The sequence below is a fragment of the Myiozetetes cayanensis genome, unplaced genomic scaffold, assembly GCF_022539395.1.
Source record: "Myiozetetes cayanensis isolate MyiCay16 unplaced genomic scaffold, myiCay2020 scf1, whole genome shotgun sequence".
Lineage (NCBI taxonomy): Eukaryota > Metazoa > Chordata > Aves > Passeriformes > Tyrannidae > Myiozetetes > Myiozetetes cayanensis.
This window is the reverse complement of record NW_026086604.1, coordinates 17,227,217-17,251,635: the sequence shown is the minus strand read 5'-3', so window position 1 is coordinate 17,251,635 and position 24,419 is coordinate 17,227,217. Positions and strand designations below refer to the sequence as shown.

Genomic DNA, 24,419 nt, shown 5'->3' with positions numbered 1-24,419 from the left:
AATTACATGAAAAATAACTTAGTTATAGCTGGGAACTGGCTGAAAATAGCCTAGTTCAAGTGGACTAGGAGCTATGTAAGAAAGAACAGGACCTTTTGATCTGAAACTTTATATATGTATACATTCTTTCTGAGAGTTTTCTCAGTGTAGTTTATATCTATTAGTGTGGGGGTTTTTCTTACTGTGTTCACTTTTTATTGAGATAGTCCTCTTACCTTTTTATTGTACCACAAAGCACTGTACCATATCTCAGTACACTCAGAACCGTAATATGAGTATGAGGCTCATCCTCTAGTGAATTTCAAATCTGGCAACATTTACAATCTAATTTGCTTATCTTACTATTATTAGAGATTCTCAGATGGTGTGTAGTTTCTCTGAAGTTTCTCTTGCTCTTATGTATTTTTGCTACAGGTTTTTGGTGCACTAGCATCTGAACCGTTTAAAGTGAGTGATGGCTTTTATGGCACTGGGGAGACATTTATGTTCACTTTTTCTCCAGATTTTGAGGTAAGTAGTAATAACTTTGTATGCTCTTGCTCTCCTTACCTCCCTCCCACCATGTGCATTATCCTAAAATACTTGCAGAATAGATTTAAGAGTAAATCTGAAAAATACTACGGGTTGTCCAAGAAAAGTAATCCCACTGGTTTGTCTCTTATGGACAAAGTAAATTGTTAGTGTTTGCTTAGTGAAAACATACTCAACCTGATTCTTTCATTGTAGTGAAGATTTTTTTGCTATTCTAAATTCTTCCTGGTGTCTGTCTGAAAATTAACAAACTACATCCTTTTAAAGGGCATATCATCCAACCTAAGCATATTTTCTTAGTATTTTTCATTCTGTAGAAGTTTCAGTGCTCCAAGATGACCTGTTTGGAATGGTCCTATTATAATTAGTGTAAAACCTAAGAGAATTTTTATCTGCAAATATCTGTTCCCTGAATTTTCTATGTAAGCTTGATAACTTAATTAACTGGCCTCTAACCACCCATAGTCTGTCTTTACTGATATTTGGTTTCCACCCTGTTTTGGTTTTTTGGGGTTTTTTCTTAGGTTTTCAAATGGACAGGAGACAATATGTTCTTTATTAAAGGAGACATGGACTCCCTTGCTTTTGGTGGAGGAGGGTAAGTTATAGTTAGTCTGTTATTTGCATACTTTTAAGGAGAAAAATTGGAATTTACTTCAGTTTGATAGCTCAGGACTCAACAGTTACCAGCCAAGAAAGCTTTAGTTTGTCAGGTGTTCAGCTCCTGATGTTGAAGAAACTTAAACAGGAAGGTTTGTCTTAAGCATAGTGTAGTGTGAAGTTTCAGCCCTGCAAGGTTATGATACCTTCCATGCTCAACTTGCATGTGTGTCATGCTCTATTCAGAATGGACACAAGATATTGTGATTCTGAAAATATATAAATGTGAAAAGTGTGTGTCACCAGAAGAGGCCAGAACTGAAACTGAACTGTCCCAGTCCATGTCAGTGTCTTCAAAAATTATACATTGTCTCACCCCGTTTCTGTCCCCCCCCACCCCCCAGCCCCTCCAACTGCATAAGCTTCTAGGATGTTTCCCTTTTTTTTCAGTCATCATTCTCTGATATAATAAGTCTTCTTAATAAAAATGGAAGAGGCTGAAAACTGAGGAATTCTAGGTAACTTTTTATTTCAGAATATCTGAACAAGGATATTTCCAAATTAATAAAAATAGTGAAAAAACCCCAAACTTTTGGAGATACAAATTTGTCAACAGCGATGAGGCACTTGTGTTAAAAACTAATTCTTTCATTCTTTCTTATACCTGAATTTTGAATGAAAATTACATTGATAGGTTTAATACTTACTCCCTCAGTCTTTATTAACTACGTTGTCTGTCTTGCAGAGGAGAGTTTGCTCTGTGGCTTGATGGTGATCTCTACCATGGAAGAAGTCATTCATGTAAAACATTTGGGAATCACACACTTTCTAAGCGAGAAGACTTCATTATTCAAGACATAGAAATATGGGCTTTTGAATGAGTATTTAACTATTTCTGCAGGTTATTGTCCCAAACCTGACATGAATCAGTGCAGCCTAAAAATCCCTAGGAGCAATATAATGCATTTTACTTCTGATTTTTTTTTCAAAGTTTTCAGTGTGGCCATTAGTTATTGTTTTTAAATAACAGGCTTTTTTCATGCCCTCACATCTGTAATATACTGTCATACCTTTTCTAAGCTGTAGACAATTTTACAAAATACTGACCATGCGGACTAAAAATTAACGTTAGTTAATTTGAGCCTTGCAGTCTACAAAATTCTTATCCATATTACAATTGCCTCCCAGGTTTCCCACACACACCTTTCTGCAATCCTGCTAGGGGGCTGCTTCATTGAATATAGGTTATTATTTTTGTATTCAAATTATATCTATGGATGAAGTTGCCCTCTCTGAACCTCTAAGAAAGCTGCGTGTGGGTATTTGGCAGCAACACTGCAGGGATTGGTCCAGGCCAACAGTGGGTTATTCATGTGGTGCCACAAATGGATGAGAAGCTGAGCATTCCTTCTTAACACATCCCAGTACACACGTGGTGAAGTTAGAGGATATCCAAAGTCAACAGTGCCACTCGTCTATTGTTCGTGTTTAGAAACAAGTCAGTTAATATGTGTTCTACCTGCATGCTGATTGTATTTACAGAGTGTTTTGCACATGCTGTTAATGATCTGCAGGTTTGGGACAAATACTGACAATACTGAGCTACATGGCAAGGACTTATAAAACGGCAAGAGAATGTAAGAATATGATAGTTCCACAAAACTAAAAGGCTAAAGCAAGAAAAACTCAGTGAATAATTTGTAGCTATAGTCGGGCATTAAAAGTACAGAAGCAGATGCATCTTTCTTCAACATAAAGTGTCAGATATATACTGTTATACTGTTGTAGCCGTGTAGCACATCAGCTCCAAGAATATAGCTTATTCCTGTCCAAAGAAAAAAATATTTGTGATGTTTTTGAGTGGGTCTATGTTGTAAATTTACAATTAGCACCAGCTCTGATTAAAATGACAATGTATTATAGGTAGACAATATTGTAATTCAGTAGACTCGTGGAATATGCAAACTTACTGTCATGTGACCTCAAAAGAAAAATGACAGGCTAGAATACAGTTCCAGTAGCTCTTGTCCACTTTTGTAGGAAAATTGATAAGCCAATGTGGCAATAACAGCTCAACAAAACTATTTGTTTCAAAGCTTTTATTCTATGTTCTGCAAAAAAAACAAAACAAAAAAAGAACAAAAAAATTGCTGTTAAGTGTGACAGTGAATGATTTTGTGCTGAAATTTCAGCTATTTCAGATAAACATTGTATATTATCTTGTAAATTAATGTTTAAAGTAGTTTTGTTATTATAGAAAAGTGTTGATTGACGGGTTGCTTATAGCACTTTAAATTATTCTAGAAATGGAATAAAAGCCAAATGGGTTGGCTTAAGTAGATGTAGTTGTATATTATTTCAAAATACTTACATCTCTGGAAAGTTAAAAAAAAACAAAACAACTTATTTGAAGACAGCTTACTGCTATGGTAATGAGAAAGGGCAGATGTTTCATCTATAATGTGCTAATGCTCAATATGAATAGAAAAACAGGGCTTTGTTTCCTGTCTCTATGTATAGCTCTTTATCCTTATTAGAACTTAGTACAATGTGTAGAGTAAATGTTTACAAAATAAGGAACTGTAAATAAATTGAAATGGCTTTTCTCCCCTTTGGTCTTCCACAGCAGTATTATTGTCTTTGTGGAGTTACAACTGATTATTACAACAACAAAAGATCCTGTAATGGATTTTAACTACTATAAGCTCACAGTGATGTATAGCAAATAAATCTAAACATATGTAAAAATAAACTTGAGTTGGAGTTTATTTAGAAGCTGGAGTTTACCTAGAAGCACAAATGCTTTTTTTTTTTTTTTTTGCTGTTCATTTAATAAGTGAATACATAGGATACCTTTGCTTACCCTTTTTGGATTTTTTTTAAAGCCCAGTGGGAAGCAATGAGAGTGATATACGCTGTCTTCAGCCCCTTTTGAGAGGGAGGGGAAAAAATGTCTCAGATTGTCCTTGCTGACAAAACCCATTAATTCAAGTGCTTAGTCTATCCTAAGCTCATATTGCAAATAAAGCCTATTTCAGATTTTCTTAGGCTGATGTGAAGGATTTTATAAAGAATTGTACTTTGAAAAACTAAATGAAAGCACAGAAAAATTTTTAGTAGCTGAATGTCTCCAAGTCTTGGACCACTCTTGGAAAGGCACGTTGGAGGAAAAAAAGTGGAAATCAAGAGTAAGCAGTACAGTAGCAATCATGCTTATGAAATACTAAATTAGTTAAGGAATAGAAGGGCATTTGACTTCAAGTGACTGTGGCAACACTTAGTGATGTGACTACCTGTGTAAAGGATCTCTAGAGAGTCCTTTACTGCATGTCTACTAATAAAAGACCATGAATTTTATTAACCACAGATGTAGTTAACTTCTGTACAATGCATATAAAGGATAGTCTAGATGAGATCAAAGGCACTGTCTTGATGTACCTCCTGCCTTCAATTCAGTATGAATTTTCTGGCAAGGTTTGCTTCTGTGGTTGTAAAGAGTTGGGGTTTGACATACACTGAAGGCTTACGAGATTCATTTTCAGGAGTTCAATGCCACAAGGCTGTGTCTCAGCATACAGCACTTGGATGGATTCATAAAATAATTTGATGTTTTGCTTGGATACCTGGGATTCTTACCATATCATCTTTTGGCTCTAAATCCTATATATATTATTTACAGCTTTTGTGTAATCTGCAAAAGGTCATGATTTATCACATATGGCTTGTGCTTGCATCCTTCTGCTTACCTGTATATGTTGCATTAGAGTTTTGGGGCTTTTTGTACAGAAATTAGCATGTCTGTGTGAAATCCACTCTTTGAAGAAGAGTAAAAACATTGACTACTCCTTCAACTTCAAATAAAAAAATAATAATCTTGTACTCCTCATTCAGCACTTGAACCCTACATTTATGTTCTTCCTTTGTAAATGAACAGATGTAATCAGGGTATTTTACTGTTAACACAGCAGTAGGGAACTCAGTTAAGGAAACAAACCTCTACTCTTTCTTCCCTTTAGAGTTCATGCTACTGCAGTGAAACAGAGTACTGGAGTAGAGTGAGGGAGAGTCCAGCTGAGTGCATGATGTGCCCTTGGTGCAGTACGTGCAAACCAAAGTGTTCCTGCTGGCTGTCTCGCTGCAGCATTGCCAGTGGCAGCTCTGCTTTCTGCCATCCTGCTTGTCTGACAAGCTTTGTCCTCCTTGTTGGTTTTCTGTTGTAGCTGTTACACTGCTAATAGTGCACATGCAGTTGAATACTAAACTACTTTTAGTGTGCCCTGTGGTGTCAGGAAGTGGCTTTAGCTGAGACGTTGGTGTGGTGCAATGTACACACAACAGCTGAAATAGCTGTGGGAACAGGGCATGCCAGCGTTTGTTCTGCAATCAGTCATGATTGACCACTTCACCACAAATGTTATACTCTCCACTGCAGCTAATTTTATTTCAGTAGCCTTTCCCCATTTTGAAAATGAGCTATAATACTGAACTCAGGCTGTACAGAAACATTTTTAAAGAAGGAATTATTGCTGTGGAATAGGAAGCTGATTTCTGCTGGGTGGCATACACATCCACTTGCTTCAAGCCACTGCGGCAAGTGTGGTAAGACTTGAAAAAATAACAAGTGTAAAAGTCAAATTTAATTCTTCTGATACAAATTCCATGTTGTCACTTAAACATAAAAGCTACATTCAGAATATTTTCATTTTTCAATGTACTTCAGTTTCTGCAAAAGGAGAGATTAGTTTTTCAATACCAGGAAGGACACTTGCTTTCCTAGTTAGCTGCACAACCCTCAAAAAAGCAGCACTCACCTCAGACAGGAAAGTGGGGGAGATCCATGTTTCAAATAAAACAGTTGGAGGGTGAATACATATTTAAGAAAAGAACGTGCAACTCTAAGCTACTGTGAGAGTAAGTGTTGCACACTTATCTCTAAGGGTTTTATTTTTTGAAGCAAGTCAGAACTAGGAAAACAGGTCTTGAATAAAAATTCACAGAGACTTTAATCCAGAAGGGTTTGACCTTTACCATCTTCTGCTTAGAATATTTAAATGTGGCAGAGATGCTAGTTTCACAGGAATGTAACACAGTATAGTAGGAGAGTTAGTGAGTAATTCATGGAGTGCTTTTGTTGTTTTTAATGAGTTCAGATTTATTTTCTCCTACTTTCTGCAGATAAACTTGTCACACAACTTCATGTAAAAAAATGTTATAAGGTATATAACTTACATGAAATACTTCCATACATAATAAATTATATCAATATTTAGTATTTCTCTTTCATAAAAATGATAAACTCTTCACAAATAAGGTGGCTTTGCACAATACTGCCAACTCACAAGTTAATGATGGAGGATAGTATGAGAAATTATTAGTCATGTGTGGTTTTCTTATCCAATTGAAAATAAAGTATTTTGAGTGAAAAAATGGAAAAAGGTGGGGAGAGTTGGTTTGTTGGGGGTTTTCTTGTTGCATGGTTTTTAACACAGCATGGGGATGACTGCATGGGAGGCTTAAGTTACCTGCAATGAGCTATAAATTTATGATGTATAGTAGTGATTACATTGTTACACAGCTTAATTAAGGGATTAAAGGCAAGGAGAGATTTAAACAGGGCTCATAGGCTAGTCTTTTTTTCTCCAAATATTAATTGATCTCATGTTACCTTTCTCTCAAACTGTAATCTTATTTTTATCCTATATGATAAGTATAAATGCGCATATATGTGTCTTCCAATACACAAGGGGACATAATTGTTTCTATAAACACATCAGCAACAAAAGGAGGGCTAGGGAGAAGCTCTATCATTTAAAGAATGTAGGGGGGAAACAGTGACAAAGGCTGAGGTGGTTAATGCCACCTTTGTCTCAATCTTTTATAGTAAAGTCAGTTCTTAAAGTGCTGCTGACAGCAGCTGACCACGAGCCAGCAGTGTGCCCACGTGGCCAAGAAGGCCAATGGCATCCTGGCCTGGATCAGAAATGATTATCCCCCTGTATTCATCACTGGTGAGGCCGCACCTCCAATCCTGTGTCCAGGATTGGGCCTCTCACTACAAGAAGGACAGTGAGGTGCTGGAGTGTGTCCAAAGAAGAGCAGTGGAGCTGGGGACAAGTCTGGAGCACAAGTCTTGGGAGGAGCAGCTGGGGCTGTTTAACCTGGAGAGAAGGAGGCTCAAAGGAGCATTCTCACTCACAGCTACCTGAAAGGACATTGTAGTGAGGTGGGAAATCAGTCCCTTCACTCAGTTAACAAGCAGGAGGACAAGGGGGTAGGACTTCAAGTTGCACCGGGAAGGTTTAGATTGGATATTAGGAAACATTTCTTCACAGAAATTGTCAAGCATTGAAATGGGCTCCCCACAGAAGTGGTAGAGTCACCATCCCTGGAGGGAATTAAAACACGTGTGGAATTGGCACTTAGAGAAAAAACATGTTTCTATGTTCTGTTCATCAGCTAAATGAAATATTGAAATTCAGGGAGTGCCACCAGTCTATTCTGTTGCTGAATGTGTTTGAATAAAAGTTATAGGCTTTCAGTTATCTCTACTATGCTCCATAAAGGAGAAAACAGGAAGGTTCCTCATCTCTTCTGTCACTGAATTACATACAGTTTGGCTGAGAAGTCTGCTGTGCAGCTTAGTCTGTCCTTGCCTGTCTTGCCCCCAGTACTAGTGGAGGCATTATATGGAACTCTTAAAGTGTAGTCTTGGCCATAGTGACTTCTGGTGGTTGTACAGGAGTGTGCAGAAAAATAAATGCCAATAATCAATTGCTTGCAAATGTGTAAGTGGGTGACTTCTATGAATTTCAGTTCGTGCAGATATAGCTAAACTTCGGATACTGGATACGACTGGATTAGGAGCAATTGTTGCCTCTAAAGTAAATGCTTAACCTGCTCTAATGAACCTGGAGCAAGTTGTGTTTGAGAATTCCAGCAGTTCATTCAGTCCATGTTAGGTGTCTGCCTCCCTGCATCTTAAGGGGCAGGAGCAATAAAATGCCAGCACTAAATCTGCTGGTGATCCAGTAAACCTAGCCTTTTTTGTCAGTAGGTTGGCATCCAATGCTTAAGGGGAAGGAAGCACCCAAGATTTGTAGATGCTCATGGTCAAAAGGAGTGATAGTCAGGGGTCTGCAAAAGCTCAGAAAGGTTTATTAGTAAATTACAAAAGTGTAATGGAAATTGGTGTGTTAGTACCTGACATACTGTGTAAGCACATGGCACTTGGTTTTGGATAAAGGGTAAGATGAAAGGGAAGAGACAAGGAAAGAAAAGAGTAAAAGAGATCACTAGGCCTTGTTCCAGCGTTGATCCAGCCCAAAGGATGTCTTGAGGCATGCAGCCAGTCTTGGTGGCGATACTTTTTTAAAGATAGGTTTTCCCTGCCCTGAAGATAGTGACTCACTTTCTATGCAAGTTAGTTATCATGTGCAGTCCATTCTTTCAGATTCGGGGAATTTTCTTTCTTTCCAGAAGTGGGTTAGGTGGTCTTTGTTGATCTTGATCCCCCCCTACAGTCTATGCCCACTTCTCAGCCTCATTCCTGCCCTTGCATTTCACTGTGTTATACTTCTCTCTAGGAACTAGAACTGAGATGTTTGTGCATGAGAAGTGCTGCCCTTACCTCCACATGGCCCCTTCTCAAGCCACATCTTGTTCTTTCGTATTGGAGTGTTATTACCGACAATCCTTGGTTGGCTCCACAGCTGTCTGGCTATAAGTGTTTGAGACATACACATCAGCCCCTTCTGGGATTCTACAGTAGGCATGCAACAAGGCAGAGATGGCTCTTATGTGGATGAAAATTTTTGGTGACAATTTCTGCCTTCCTTTCACGTAATGATTTCTTCATTAGAGGAAATGCTCAGGGAACAGATAAAGCAGAAGAGGCACTCCATACTTCATGCTCCTATTGAACAGGTAGGAAGAAATGGAAAAAACATCAGAGTAAATTAAGTTTCTACAGGCTACTTCATTGGCTCAAGACCTAAGCCAGGAAGGTTTTTTTTGATTCCTACTTCAGCAGGACTAGTTATACTCTAGATGTTTCCCTGCAGGTGAGTGGTAGGTGTCATGGACTTTGTATCAATGCACAAGCTCTTATTACATACTGTAAACATGCAAAATATTGAAATGCACCACTTACTGGTATGCTACAGTGTTTCAGTACAAAAATATATCATGCTCACTGTCTTGGGTGGGTAAATGAAAGCAGATGTGTTTGATTCCTCATACAGTGATGAGGTGCTCTTGGGGTTTAAGTCACGCATGAACATAACACTGAAAGACCAGTGGTGAGCTGTACCTCTGCTGTGTTTTCCTGTGGTAGATGAGAGTTCTCACAAGCAGAAATATATAATTCACTTAACACTTACCTGCCTTTAGTGTGTATTCTTTGTATAGGGTTTTTTTTCATAAGGACTGTTTCCATGTACCCTGAAATCTTTTTCTGGATCTTTGGACAGAGAGAGGAAATACCTTCACAGGGAAATACTTTAACAGCCTTTGAAAAAGATAATGCACTTATTTTTTTAAACAACTTCTTGATATTTTACTTCCCAGAATATACACACATATTTATGTAGGACAATAAACAAGAAATAATTAAGGATTTTATTTATCATTCATGTATTCTTTTGACAACAAAATTTCATCAAGACAATTTAGACAGCTGTGAAGGTCATTATATAAAGATGTAAAGAATAAGTTAAAAATATGCAGGTAAAAATTATGATATGTAAGCATTACACTTTGAGGTCAGTTGTGTAGGTCAGCTTGAGTAGTATAAGAGATGTCAAGAAAACATTGCTAAGTACGTTCCATTGAATCCATCTTACAATTAATTCTTCTTTAGAGTCACAACATACAACTATGCCTAAAATATTAATGATTTACATGGACTTACAATAGACATAGTGATACAAGAACTGACTAAAGAACTTATTAAATATTTGATTTATTTGTACACTGGAGTATCAAACTGAAGTGCTGTACTCCTAATATGACAGCAATATTTGGGTTATCAGAGAGAAAAGATGTTCATACAACTTTTAAGACAATATTTGCTCTTTCAGTGTGAAAGTATCTTATGGGAAAAAACCCCACTTTTTTGTCATTATGCAAATTACTGGTCCAGGCATCTTGCTCTGAAACAAATGCTTTTCATGTGAAGCACACGCATTTTTACAGCTATTTTTACAGTAGTAAACAGTGATCTCTATAATCCAGTAATTATTAAAGACCTTACAGAGGTCTTGGATTTGTGAATAATACGAACAATTTTAAGACCTAGAAGTATGAGTTCATTAGCATTTACTCCTCTTCAGCATCATCTGGACTGAAATATATTATTTCAGTGACACCGTAACAGCAAATTCTGTAAAATTAGGTCACTGTTTCTGTGTAATATGAAACAACATTTCCTCAAAGTTATGAACATGGTTTATCTTTTCTCACAGAGGTACATTTCAGAGGAAGGTAATGATGTTAGTTACTTTTTTGCTATATACAAAAGTACAAGTACCTGGCTGATTTTTATATGTTACATACTATTTTCCCCTGTTTATAAGAACTGTATCAATATAGATAACCAGATGATACATTGCACAATGTTGCGTAGAAGGCATTTTCTAAGTGTCTATCTAGTTAAAACATTTTTATTCATTACATTGCAACATTCATAACTCCAAATATGAAACTACCTAATAAATTAGTTATATAAATACAATAAAAATATAAAACCTCATTTATAAAAAGAAGGATTTTGTATGTGATATGTAAGAGAATGCTGTGTCAATAGCTGTCACAAGATAATACTGCAGTAGTAGTTGCATATCCCGCTTGTAAAACAAATGTGATACCCTTGATTCTATATGCAAATAAAATAATTGTATAGGCATTTAAATGAAATCATTAGGAAATATATGCACAAGATCACTTCCACCAGTCAAAAACTTGGCCTGAGTTTATATTGTCATTCAACTTCTGATCTGGCATGTGCAAATGCTAATAGCAAGAGAGAAGGGGAGAAAAGTTTTCCAAAAGTTGGTCTGGTTTGCTTATTTTAATAAAGTAATTATGACATTATCATCCCTTCCTTGCCATAACATTTCTCCCTCAAAGTCCACCAGCCCATGTTTCCTGGCTCTCATCAGAATCCCAACAACCTTATCTGAAATGCGAACATATCTCTCAAAGAGTTCCCCAAAAGTAACTTGGATCTTGCCGTCAGGCCGTGGCCTAGCCATTGATTCGATGATGAAGCACATGTCCCTGATCTCCCGATGGATATGGGCCTCAGCTCTCTTGGCTCTTTCAGCAGTTTTGGTTCCTTCCTTTGGATGGCCGTATCCTTCATCTCCTTTGTGCAGGCGCGTGGACATGGCCAGCTCGTGATCAAATTCCTCGCTGAAAGGGTTCAGCTTCTGCGTCATGATGTGCTGGTCGGCCCATTCCTGCCACTTGTCCTTCAGGCTGTGAACGGCGCTGTGTTTCCTGCGGGAGTTGGCACGGGCCTCTTCGCTCAGCCTGCTTGCACTGAAAGAAACACAAAGGGCATCTGCGCTTCGCATCTCTTGGTTTAATGGCTCAGTTCTGCTACTGATCTCTGCTGTTAACTGGTTACTGTTTTTGCAGAGGAGATGGGAGCCACCAGGTGGCACGAGTTCTCTTCTAAATTAGTTCTTTGGGGGCTGTTAGTCTGCACTCAGTTTGCACTCAAATGCAAGTTTGCTGACCACAGCTTTATCCTGTCTATACCTGTCTACCACCCTCCAGCCCACATTTGAGCTCCTTTTTGCAAACTTTCCCCTGAATGTCTTAATTCTGTATGGGAACAAAACAGTATGCTGCTAATTACCTGCACTTTCTGTACTTTTGGTTAGTCATGCAGCTCCCCGTTTTTGCGTGCCTACCCAAGCCTGAAATCTGCCCCCCATGAGGTTAGAGGTGGCAATAACTGTAAGTGTATGGTCTAGGTCCTCCACTGTTCTTGGCGGAAAAGCAGAGGGTAGGGTCTAGAAAAATCTCTGCTCTGTAATAGCTGTTGATAACCAAAGGAACAACAACAAGCTAATAGAGTGTGTTAGCTTGGCCTATGATTCTGTATTTGAAGTATGGTTCTGAACAAGTGCTGAAGTCCAAAATTCACACTCCCATGGGCAGGGTAAAAGCCTGAAAGAAACTTAAGGCTACTGAAATCTGTGTCAATGTCAAAGGATGAAGAAAGGCCTTCAGAGGTCTTTTGTGTGTGTGTGTGTGGGCGGGGGTTGTATGTGTTTTTTTGTGCAACATCATGGTGCTGGACGACTCCAGACAGACAAGTTGTTGATGCTCTTTCCTCTAGTGACCGATTTCACATATTGTGGGGGAGTTACGGATAGTCTGAGCTAGTATTTGTGCTGTCCACATCCTGTCATTGTGTGTGTACAGAGATCAGCTAGGGACTCTGCTGTGGCTGTGCCAAAGTAATTTGTTTTCTAATATTTTTACTCCCCAAAAGGCTGCTTTGAAACCTCCTCAGTAATGCCAGCTGAATGTTAACAATAACATCAGAGAATCAAAATACACTTAAAAAAATGGTAGAGAGGACTGCAAAGTTGCAGAAAATTTTGTTTCCCTGCTGTTTGGGCATTTCTTTGTTTTCTACTTAGCTGGTTGAAAGAGAGAATAGGATTCATAAAGATGTCCCCAGTTCAGATCTGTACACCAGGAAGATGCCAGTACTGGGTAGCATTATAATGGCAGAGGAAGAAGTGCAGACACTTAGTGCCAGGGACAGAAATACTAGGGGAGCTGGATCACTTTATTAGCTATGGAGTTGCCAGGGCAAAAAATCCTAAGTGAATCAAAATTGCCTTAAAGAAGTGATGCCAACAGTCTCAGTGGAGCTCATGAGTAGTTGTCATTGTGGAGGGCTTATCCCTCAGCCACAGCCAGCTGCTCCCTCTTCTCTCTGAGGGCAATGAGCTCTGAGAAAGTCCTAGAACTTCAATTCCCCATGTTGAGTGGAAAGAAGATTGTGAGATAGCAGGGGCCTGCCTATAAAGTCTTTGTTGCCTGCTTTAATTTAACAGTCTAGAACATATTCCCTCCTTTTCCCACTGAAACCTTTAATTTTCTTTTCTAGCAGAATACTATTATCACCTTCCTCATCCAAATCATCTTCTCAGTGGTTGAGAAAACCATCATCTTATCTGTCCTTTTGCTATTATTATGCCCCACATGGCTTTGAAAAAACTTACTGTAACTAACTTTTTTAATGCATTTTCTAATTTAACCATTTCTGGTGGATGAATTGGCTGAATTGGTTCAATGGCTGAGCATCTTTGCCATTGTTTAGCTTAACAACAAGTTAACACAGTGAACTGTGTACATGTAGAAGCATTTTTTCATGCTTCTACGCCACCTACAAAAAGGATTGTGTATCCAAAATGAAGGTTTTGTGAATGTTAAACCACTGTAATAAGTGCTTTACCTGTAACAATTAAATAAGTTAACCTGTTAACCAGAATAATCATCCTAAATGCATTCTGACCTTCTAGGAGGATAATATCCATGTTCCCTATTGCCTCTGACTCTTTCTGTAAGGGAAAGGTATGGATACCTTTTTAATATGTTAAGTCTCATATCCCTTTTGTTGCGTCCCTTTGGCTCCTAAGCAAGAACAAAATTGCATTTCCTATGTCAGTAGGAGTTAACAGGCCTTCTACTAAGGAAGCAACCTGATTCCAGTAAATAGTGCAGATGGAAATAATGAAGGTGCTGATGCAAGGAAAACAAAATACTGGCACTGATGCTTTTTTCCCTGAAACATAGAGAGGAAAATGGGAGATATGTTTCTATGTTTTAACTACCATGTACTTATGACCTTTTTGAAGAAGATTAAGCAACATTGAGTGGATTCATAAAAGTAGCAGGCTGAATCAATATATTTTGAGTCTATAAAATAAATTTAAAAAAAAAATTAAAAATCCAGTCCTGATAACAGCACTGTAAGAACAGAAAATTATTTTTGTGTCAGATTTCAGTAAAAGAGAGAGATGTAAGTAACATAGAGGGTGTTATTTCAATCATTTGCACCTCAGTAAATATAATCAATGTTTTTCCTACATAGCAGCACTAAAATTAGACATAGATGAAAACATAAGAAAAGTTTAACAGAAACTAGATAGTTGATTTATTTGTACTATAACATTCTAAACTAATAAAATTGTTTCAATTGAGGTTATTTATGGATAAGTGTTGCAAATATATAATTTTCCCACTGTATATTTCAAATCTTTGTTTTGAGGTCCTAGCTTCTGTGAAAGGATGGTGCACACAGTCTTCACCAAAAGTGGGGACCACAAACTTTCAAGCACTACATTACTGGAGAGATTTTTTCACTTTGGCTATAAACCGTTTGCTTCTTATTGGAGATGACCGGTCAGCTGTACAACAAAGCATCATTCTAATCCCATCTGAATAGTTAAAATAGCTGTGTGGGTGCATGTGCTCAGAAAGCTGTGCTAAAAAGAACTGTATAGTTGAAATCCATGACTATGGTGGTCACAGTTTAATGCTGGTCATGGTAAATGCTCATCAGTAGTGAGGTGTAAAATCCAAGCATTGGGAATGACACAGCCTGCCTGCCTGCCTGCCTGCCTGTCTGCAGAGGGATCAAAAAGTCTGCTTTGGCACTTTCATCAGTTTTTCATCATTAGTGCTGATCCCAGTTTTCCATTTCTGAAAAGGTGATTAGGATACGGTATGAACATCCTGGCCTTGGTCCTCTGATTCCTGCTGCCTTACTCACCCTTTGACCACAGGCTAACTAGGGGGGTTAAAGCCCTGACTTCTTGTCTCAAATTGCTTCCTACTCAGCTTGCATTTGTGCAGGTGATGGACATAGTGTAGAAGCTCCACTATGGGATGGTTCCAGTAGGAACCCATGTCCTGGTGCCAGCCTTTTCCCTCCTGCAGACTTGGGCAGATGAGCTCTGCTGAGCTCTGCCTCAGTTTAAGTTTTCCCTCCAGATGTCAGCCCTGCCCAGAAAGCCAGTGGGCAACATGTGGGCTGCACATCAGCCACAGCTCAGCACCACTGGCCTCAGAGGCTGGGCTCCCCTTTATTGCAATGTCATAGCCAGATGTGAGTTCCACACCCAAACAGTTCAGGTTCAACTACACGTTCCTTTCTGCTGCCTTTGTTCCACGGCATTACCAAGTCTGTAAAACAGAGGAGTGGAGCACACAGTGTGTTATGTCTAAAATGGGTGCATACAGTTTCCCATCTTGCAGCATTGGACATACGGAGCTTTTATTCTTTTACTAACAAAAGAGAGATGAATTAGTTTGGCATCTGCCTAATGGCAAGTGTGGCCACAGCGCAACTGTTTGTCTTCTGGGAAGGTAGTTCTGCTGGAGATCTCTGGGAATGGAAACTGGAGAATTTCTACCAAACACTGTTGTTCCTCTGCTCTCATAGGAGACTTCTCAAGGACTGCATGGTTATGGCTGGACACTACTTGTTTAGCACCTGGGCTCCAAATTTGATGTGTGCCTGCTGTTGTGTAGTAAACTTCAAATCTAAGACTCTTACTGAAAGATGTCTTACTCAAAACTGTCTAATGTTATGAATTTACTAATTCAAATATTTAAGTAGAACCTATAACAACTCTGTAGGTAAGTAACAGATTCTTCTTCCTTTCTCTTCACACAATGTACAGGTATAAGGAAGTTCTACTTCCATAATGTACTCAATGAATGTACTTCCCTATTCCCTCACCCCACACTGTAGTGTGCCAAAGAGAGACCTTGATATTAAAGAATGTATTGATGACTCAAACTTTTTTTTGTCAAATGTTGTATAGCATACAGCATGATTCAAATCAATCCTGCAGAGATCGAGGCAGGCTGGATGATTTTTAATATATGTTTGGGGGTCCCAGATTCCATGAAAGTTTCTCTGCTTTGAATTGATGAACTCCAAATGCATGGGAAAGCTTCCAAAGTGAAGCATTGAACCCAGCTTTTGATAAGATGTAATTGGAAATAATTAATGCAATGTTAATTTTGGACATTCTCTGCAAATTGCTCTAGAGAATATTTACAATCTAAGCAAAATAATCAATAAGTATTTGAAAATACTATTTGTCAAATAAATTGCTTTAGACACCATTTGCTGAAATAAATGCATAGCTGATATTCTGAAATTCAGACTATAGTAGTAAAAAGGAAGTAGTTATTTTCATGAACCAGTAAATCCAGTGTGAAAATTAAATATAATTAACATTTCCCAAATATAATTTCCTGTCTGCATCTATTATGTACATAGCACATAAAACCCTAGGCTATAGTCAGATGTTGTTGACTAACTAATTAAGCACAGAGAGATATATGAGAGGCTTCCTGAATTTTTCTTTTAATTTAAGAATTATAGTTTATCTTTAATCACTTCCTACCCTTCTCCCCCCCCCCCTCTTCCTCATGGAAAGCTGTACCTCTTTACCATTTGTGATAATCTAATAAAGATGCTTTACTTACAGAGATGGTACAGGACGTTTAATCTTCACAGCCGTCACCTCTCGGTCACTGTCTTCCTGCTCGGGTTTGTCCTCTGCCTCCCCATAGCCACTGTCCTGGGCATCCAGGCTGTCATCACGACACTTAAGTAGCAGATCTTTCTTAGATCCCTCTTCGTCCTCTTGTTCCATATGCTCCCAGCCCTTGGTCAGGTCTGATACCATAGTTGAACACTTTCTCCTTATGGTTGGAGATAATTTGCCACTAAGAATTTTGTCAATAGCACTTGATTCTTCTCTGAGCTTGGTCATTTCTGAGCTGCTGTTGTTATTCTCATATCTTTCACTGAGGAGGCTGACGTCACCTCCTCGTTCATAGGCTTTGCTGACAACGGTTTTGGTCACCTCTTTGCTTTTAATGTTGAACATTTTGAGGGCTTCATCTGATTCCCTTGCCTTTTTTTCAGCATCTCTTACTGTCACTGAGGATTTTTCATCATCTTTTCCTTGGTCCCTCTTGACAGATGGAATTTGCCATTTTTTGAAGGAACTTTCTTGTACAGGCTGAGCTAATGAGTCTTCTGCAGTGGGGGCCCATCCAGAGGGCTCTTGCTCTTGCTTTATGTGGTGGTCAGATGCCCACTGCTGCCAACCTCGCGCCAAGCTGAAGACCTGGCTGGCCATTCGGATCTTGTGGACAGCCCTTTTCACAGGAGCAGTGCTCGGCTTTTCTTCAGGAGCCAGGCTGCTGTCTGCTGCCATGCTGGTTTTTCCCCTTCTTGTGCTCAGCACCTTCTCAATGGATTTCTTGAAGTGAATAATACCCTCCGAAGAGGGTCACACAGATTTAAATAGAAGCAGGAGCAGTTAATGCCAATGGAAAATATGTGAAACACTTCTCACAAAGATATAGTATCCTCACTGTTGCAGAGGTCTTTTTTTAAAACACAGGGTTGCATTTCATCACAGCAGATGAATGATGCATGATGTAAACAGGGTGACATAAACCTGCGCTGGAAATAGTGGGAAATTAGCATCTCCTTTAGCCCCCCCCTTCCTGGGACTGCTGAATTACCAGTTTGTTGGCAAGGGTCATGTTCTTCTGGAAATGCAGAACTTGGGTTAGAAATCCTGATCAGAGTGATTGAAACTGCTAAATGTGAAGTGCTGTCAGTCACTAACAACTCTGAACAGCATGGAGACTTCTCATTACCACAAGTAAATAGCGGCCCTTGTCAGGGAGTGTAAAGCCAGAAGCAGGTTATGAATGAGAAATAGTTAGATGCATGTTCTAAAAAGATAATAGGCGATTTTTTCATATTACCCATGTGTCCAGGGAAATCCAGGTTTGTTAATTTTTCAAAAGGTATTTATGTGTTCTGTTCCCAGTCATTATCTATTAATGTCTGTCTCTTTAGAATGTACCTTCAGGGGGGTCTGTGAACACTATCGTGTTTGGTGTCAGCAGTAAGGAAGAGGGAATCACTATCTCTGGGGATCAAAATAATAAGTTTGACTTGATCAAATGGATGAATGATCTCCTAGTTTTAGGATTTTGAAAAAATAAAGTATAAACTATTTAATTCCTCATTACTTTTCAAGAAAGTTGTATATAAAACTTCATCTTTACCTATATATTATTTATAGCATAATTATGTTTACCACATACAGTATAGAAAAAATCATTTTTTCTGGGAAACCTTGTGATTTTGTCATTCCAGAGGACTTCCTAGAGTATGTTTATGTTTGAATTAGTAAAATTTTTTAGCTAATTGATACATCAATTTTTGCATGACAATAAACAGGCATTTTTCTGAGATATGGTCCTGTGGTATCTTATTTCTGACTATAATGTTTCCTAAATTGGAACGGAAAATGGCATTGCTTTTTCAACGCATCATACCTTGCAGATTACAGGATGACCTGTTGCGCTTGCCATGTGGTGCTCTGAGGCATACTGAACTTCAAGGAATTCTGTTGGCTTTGTTGGTGTTACACCAGAGATAAATATGGACCCTTGGTCCTCTGCCTTTTTATCTTCTCTATATTAAAGGCTGGTCTGTTTGAAGTAGGTCAGATGATATTTAGCTCTTGATTAATGCTATAAGACTACATCATACCTTTGACTTCTATGCAGGATTCCTCATTAATCTGTGGCGTAATTTCCTTTTGAAAACTGATGACATAATGTAAGTTAGTGTTGCTTTTAGATATTTACTCATAGTTTTATTTTAGAAAAAAATGTGTCACCTCTGTATGCTGTATAGTCTCAGCTATTGCCAACTGCATCATAACTGTGAGCATTGTGAGGTGTACTGGTACAGCTTGATTAAGAAGCATGAGTTAACAAACATTTATTTTGGGGACATTTTAAGGCTAATCAGGAATGGGATCTTTTTGTGCTTAAAAAAACCCACATGTGCATGCCTGCATGAACACAGGGTGGTGTATGTTCCCTAAAATACAAGAAAGATTAAAGTGAAAGAAGAGAATAATGCATATGAGAATAGGAGCATTACACCAGCTCATTATATTATTCCATGTGGTTTCTTCACTATAAGGGTGGTTGAGGCTTTAGGAATGAGCTGAAAGCTAAATACAGATGTAAGGGGTAAGGCCAGGGCAGGACTGCAGTGAAACAAGTAACTGTGAAAGGACAGTCTTGGAGGGCAAGGCCAATAGAGACCCCTGTTGTAAGGCAGAGGCAGCTCCACCTTCATGCGTTCCAGTTACTGTTCCACCTGTTCTTAAAAAGTACCAGCAGTAGACACTCCCCACAGCCTAGGCTGGTTGACTAGCATAAAGGAAACTTTTCTGAGGTCTGACCTCCACCTCTGTCACTCCACTTTAAACCTCTATCGATGCCAAGATCCCTTTCTGAAACAGCCTTTCTTTTTGAGGACTCCTGTATTCCTCTTCAATCTTCAGAATATCCCCATATCTTCCCAACTTTTCTTGTGTTTCTGGGATCCGTGGTCGAGCTTTTCCACTTGCTGGTTTCCCTACATTAGGTCCATGTCTTTGTTCAAGTGTGATACCCAAAATGGGAATGGTATTCTGGGTTAAACTTGCCCGTAATGCAGAAAAGGAGCAAACACCTTGAATATTGTGCTCCTGATTCATATTCTTCTTGTAAACCCCAAAGTTTCCAAAGGCTTTCCTGCTTCATGGTTATCTGTATTCACAGACTGTTCCTTCATATGTAACCATCGCTGTTATTGTGTTCTCTTTTTTCAGGTAATTTTTTCAATTTGTCATGACCAATTTGATTTTTAATCCCTGTTCAGGTGTTCTTGCAATATGATTCATATTTGATAAATGTTGTGTCAATTCCACTTTCAGAATCACAAATAGAAATAGTACCTAAATATGAAGTAGATCCAGTTATTAAACACTTTTGAGTTTGATAGAGAATTATTGCTATTTATTTTTGTGTGGTTTTCCACACAAAATTTGGTGTATTACAAATACAAATAGAAAACATTGTAGTATTCAAATGAATTTTATATATGAGATGAAAATAATAAACTTGACCAATATCAAGATGTGTAACATCTGCTGCACCTGCCTAGCTTTGAGGGTTGGACCAGATGAACTCTGGGGGTCCCTTCCAGCCTCAGCTATTCTGTGATTCTGTGATCTTCCAAAGCCTGCTACTTTGCTATAAAATAGAATGAAGATTGGTTTAATGTAATTTGTAATTCCTGAGGAATGTTTGGAAATTACAGCACTTTTCAAAGAACTTCTTAATAAAGCGACTTTTTTTTCCTAGTGTACTTGACCTTGGCATAATGGTCATAGTCCCACAGACTTAATATTTTCACAGTTTAGATAAACGACAATGAAAAGTTACAGACTACCGAAAACCACCAAACTTACAGATCTAAACTACTATTAAATCTATGTTGCACAACAATATATTAAACAAATTTTTAGTTTAAACTGGTCACTATACTAAGCTGAAGTGTTATAAAATCACAGACTTGCCCAAAGTGCTAATGAAAAATTGATCTAATTATTCTGAGAATAACTAAATTTATGTTGCTTAATTTTAGGGTGTACAATAATGTTGCCTTGATCGTGTTGAATGGTGTCTTACGTTATATGGTGATGTTGCCAGCAAGAAGTTAATGATAAGTATAAATAATGTCTGAGTCATCCAGTGAGATTCGTACCTTGTGGGTAGCTTATTTTACAAATGTTTGACTGCAGTAAGAGTAGAATTTATTACTTCATGCTTTTCAATTTTTATTCTTAAAGAAACAGTCAGCCATGGCCACACCTACATTTCCACGTGCAATCTCCCTACTGGCACTTCTAAAAGCCAAGAGCCAGCCCTTAAAGCACAGGTAAGTTTTAGGCAGGCTGCATCTGACCCACATTTTCTATGTGTCTTCCATACATCACAAGATCACAAGGTATGTTCCAAAGAAGAGCAAGGTTTGGTGAGGGTGATTATTGTGGGTTTTCACAAGTTCAAAAACTATGCTTGAGGTCAGAGTTGGGGGACCATTTCTTGCAGAAGATATATAGGAGAAAAGGTAATTGGAGAAAGTAATAGATGAGTAAGCTTGACACATTCTGAAGTTGTAAACTCCCTTGTCCTTGATCCTGGCTGCCTGCAGTTCTGGGACTTAATCTCTTTGACACCTAGAGGCAAGTCTGCACATGTTCATAGGACCTTGTTTCTGCTTTTGGATTGCTTCATCTCACATAATACGTCTGACTTCCTGAATCCAAACTTGGGAAGAACCAGCTGAAGGGTTATCAACATCAGTGTTAAAAGCTGGGATGTTTTTGCTGTGTGATGGTTTGGTTTCTCTGCCCCCCCTCCCTCCCCCAGTGGATTACTCTATGTATATTTAAAAATTCTTTTACTTTCTCTTCACTGTAGAACATTAGCCGTCTCTGGGACACCAGTTTACATCACCTCTTTTTTTTGTTTGTATTGTTTAAGGATGATTAATTTTAAAAGTAGGATTGTATCCTGCATATGTTACTTTACCTTGTCAGATGTTGATATAAGTTATTAAATGGTTTTGATGACAAGGAATTTATTTTGGACCAATTGTAAGTGTATGAAAGATGCTGTCTTCCGCCTCAGAGTTAGTGGTGAATAACAAGAACAAGCTGTGTTTCTTTGTTAAGTATAACCAGCTGCCATTATCAGTAATCTCAAGACTGAATTTTCTTTTCACCATGACATGGTTAAAGTGCATAGAGTCAGAGCATTGTACATTGCCAGTTATCACAGTAAATGTGGGAAAAGGATTAGCCTTCGGGATTTCCTTATTTTTAGAGTTCATGTCAAACATATTCCTTCTAATAACAGCAGTGAACAACTGTCTCATTTAGCACACAGTTTCACGTGTCTGAGCTCTAAGAAGTGGACTGCTCCTGAGCCTTTGGACCGGGTCCTGTCCAGCCATTAACAGAAAGCAGTCTATGCGTTCATTGGTGTGGTTTCTTGTGCTTGTATCCCATATCTACCCATAGCCTTTTTTTTTTTTTTTTTAGCTGAAATTCTGTCGTACTTAGAAACCACCCCTGTGTAATTAGCATGTAATCTTGGGTCTATATGTGACTATGTGTCACTATATGAGAGATCAGAGCTTATCCATGACCTATCATAACATTTGTGAAGAAAATAAATCCAATAAACTGTCAAGAAAACCCTGGTCAGAACCATGGTTGAAAGAGTCTGAGTTGTGGAAGGGTAGTGGGGGAGAGGGAAGACCAACTACCCAGTGGCAGAAGCTGTAGCTAATGGTTTGTAGAGCAGAGCCCCAGAGCTCCTCTCACTCCAGTGAGCTGGCTTTGAATACAAGCCACTCAAGTAACAGAAAATGACCCTGTTGATTCTGAACTGGCTAAGGATCAGAATTCAGCATAATTTTTCATTGCAGTCTGGTAGAGAGACCTGGCTGTTAGAGCTGAGAGAAACCCAACTCAGGATGCCTCTATGTATCTCCAAGTTCCTATACAAGCCCTGCTACTGAAGTGACAAAAGTCTTTGCTGTCTTGAATATCTTGCTCCTCTAGAGTTGTCTTCACTTTTCAGAAGATGAAAACTAAGACTAAGACTAAGACTCTCTTCCTACTTTTGCATATAGTGCCCACAGCTTTTCTTGGGAGTCAGTTGCCTGCACAAAATCCATGCAGTATAACCAAATTTATACAGGAAAAGAAAGCAGAGGGAAGATCAGATGCTTTTAGTCCCATTTTATCTCAAAGCATAAATACATCTTTTATTTGAAGATCTGTAACAGAAACAAGTAACAAGCAATAATGAAGACATTTTCTTTAGAAGTGTAAACAGATATTTGCACAAAATCACTTGCATTAGGCATTTAGTTCTACTTGCATTATAATTCCTGAAGATCATTAAAACAAGGGAGCCTTAAAAGAGACCTAAAAATGTGTTTGCTATTCAAGTTTATATTGATTGTATCTATTTGTAAGTGAATGGTTATCTTTTTCTGATAAGAAAATAATTTAATATTATGAGCATTTTAATTTTGTGGTTCCAACTTGCTGACGTATCTTAGTTTATAGTTTACCTAGAAATAGTCTTATGGCTTTGAGAATATGACATTATTGATGCTATTGAAACCTGAGCAGAACACTGGATACGAGGAATTTAAAGTCTTCTCATAACTTTGCAATATGAGACAGACAGGAGCCATACCAGAATAGGAGAACTTGAAATCAGACACTTGGATGTAATGTGAGAGATGATAAATGTATTTTACACATCTACAAGAAAGGAACCAAAAGAAATCACAAGTAAAAAAAAAGCACATTGTCACACAGTCAAAATATGTTACAAACAAGAGATAAGAGGTATAATCAAATCACTATCCTCCGGGTTTTAACACGGTTTTGACAAGGTACTGTTCCCACGCATTACAGCTTTAATTTTTCATGTTAATATTAACTGCATTTTTCTGCTTAATGGTGTTTGTCAGATTTCAAGGTAGCAATTGGAGAGGAAGAAAGAATTTTCACAATCTAAAAAAAAATCCTTTCAGGCACAGTGTCTTCTGATTAACTAGAGTACTACAAAGTAGAACTGAATGAACCATTTCATAAGTGTTTGCTTTGTCCTTAGTCTGTTTAAAATGCATTTACTTCCAGATATCACAAGGTATGCATCACCTTGTTCTCCTGTATTGTCTTCACAATCTACCAGTCCTGTTTAAAATCAGACAATACAGAGTATAAAACATAAACAGTTGTGCCTTTGTTGTGCATATTTGACCTACCACAGATTTTTGAAGGATCATTGAAAATTTACATATCAAAGTTGCTAATTATTGTCTTTATATTGTAAGTATTGCAACTTAAAAAAAATTAAAATCTTAGTTTCTGAAATTACCATTTGAGGAGGGAGCAGCAAACAGACTGGAAATTTTAGAAAACATTTTTTTAATGCAGAAAAACATACACAAAGAAAAAAAAGCCAAAAAAAAAAGAGACTGTATATAATAGAAATGCAATATTTCATTATTCACTTTAAAGTGTAATTCAGAATCAGGCTCAGAAGTCAGGAAATAGGCCTATCTCAGTATATTTTCAGTATTTTATTATGAACAATTTTTAATATTCACTGAGGGAAATACCTTGAATTACACAAATGCATTTTTTAAAATCTATCAATTAGCTAAAGCAATTAGCATATTTTTGATGCCTCAGACAAAATCATTCTCAGCTCTTTTGCTATTCTGTATCCTCAGAGGTCCTGACACAAAGGATTATTTGAAACAATTGATGTTATGGCCC

The 24,419-nt window shown here is 38.0% G+C and overlaps 2 protein-coding genes across 8 annotated transcripts in view; one reads left to right on the top strand and one right to left on the bottom strand.

Moving 5' to 3' along the window:
• The window catches only part of OXR1 (oxidation resistance 1), a 259,675-nt gene extending 255,792 nt beyond the window's left edge, over positions 1-3,883 (top strand). For all 7 annotated transcript variants that reach the window (XM_050305673.1, XM_050305663.1, XM_050305644.1 and 4 more), the window contains 3 exons: positions 415-510; positions 1,056-1,129; positions 1,877-3,883. In XM_050305673.1, the coding sequence (XP_050161630.1) occupies positions 415-510; positions 1,056-1,129; positions 1,877-2,012 (306 nt within the window). In that variant the 3' untranslated portion in view covers positions 2,013-3,883. The remainder of the gene's footprint in view (positions 1-414; positions 511-1,055; positions 1,130-1,876) is intronic.
• A 7,309-nt stretch (positions 3,884-11,192) lies between these two features.
• ABRA (actin binding Rho activating protein) lies at positions 11,193-17,399 on the bottom strand. The gene is made up of 2 exons (XM_050305835.1): positions 16,660-17,399; positions 11,193-11,670 (listed from the first exon to the last, which is right to left on the bottom strand). Exons 1-2 carry the CDS (start codon positions 17,397-17,399, stop codon positions 11,193-11,195), a joined length of 1,218 nt encoding a protein of 405 aa, XP_050161792.1.
• Positions 17,400-24,419: the final 7,020 nt, after the last annotated feature.

Coding starts and splice junctions, on each gene's coding strand:
- ABRA (XM_050305835.1), bottom strand. CDS start 17,399: ATGGCAGCAGACAGCAGCCTGGCTCCTGAAGAAAAGCCGAGCACTGCT. Junction 11,671..16,659: donor AAACGTCCTGTACCATCTCT/GTAAGTAAAGCA, acceptor TGTTTCTTTCAG/TGCAAGCAGGCTGAGCGAAG.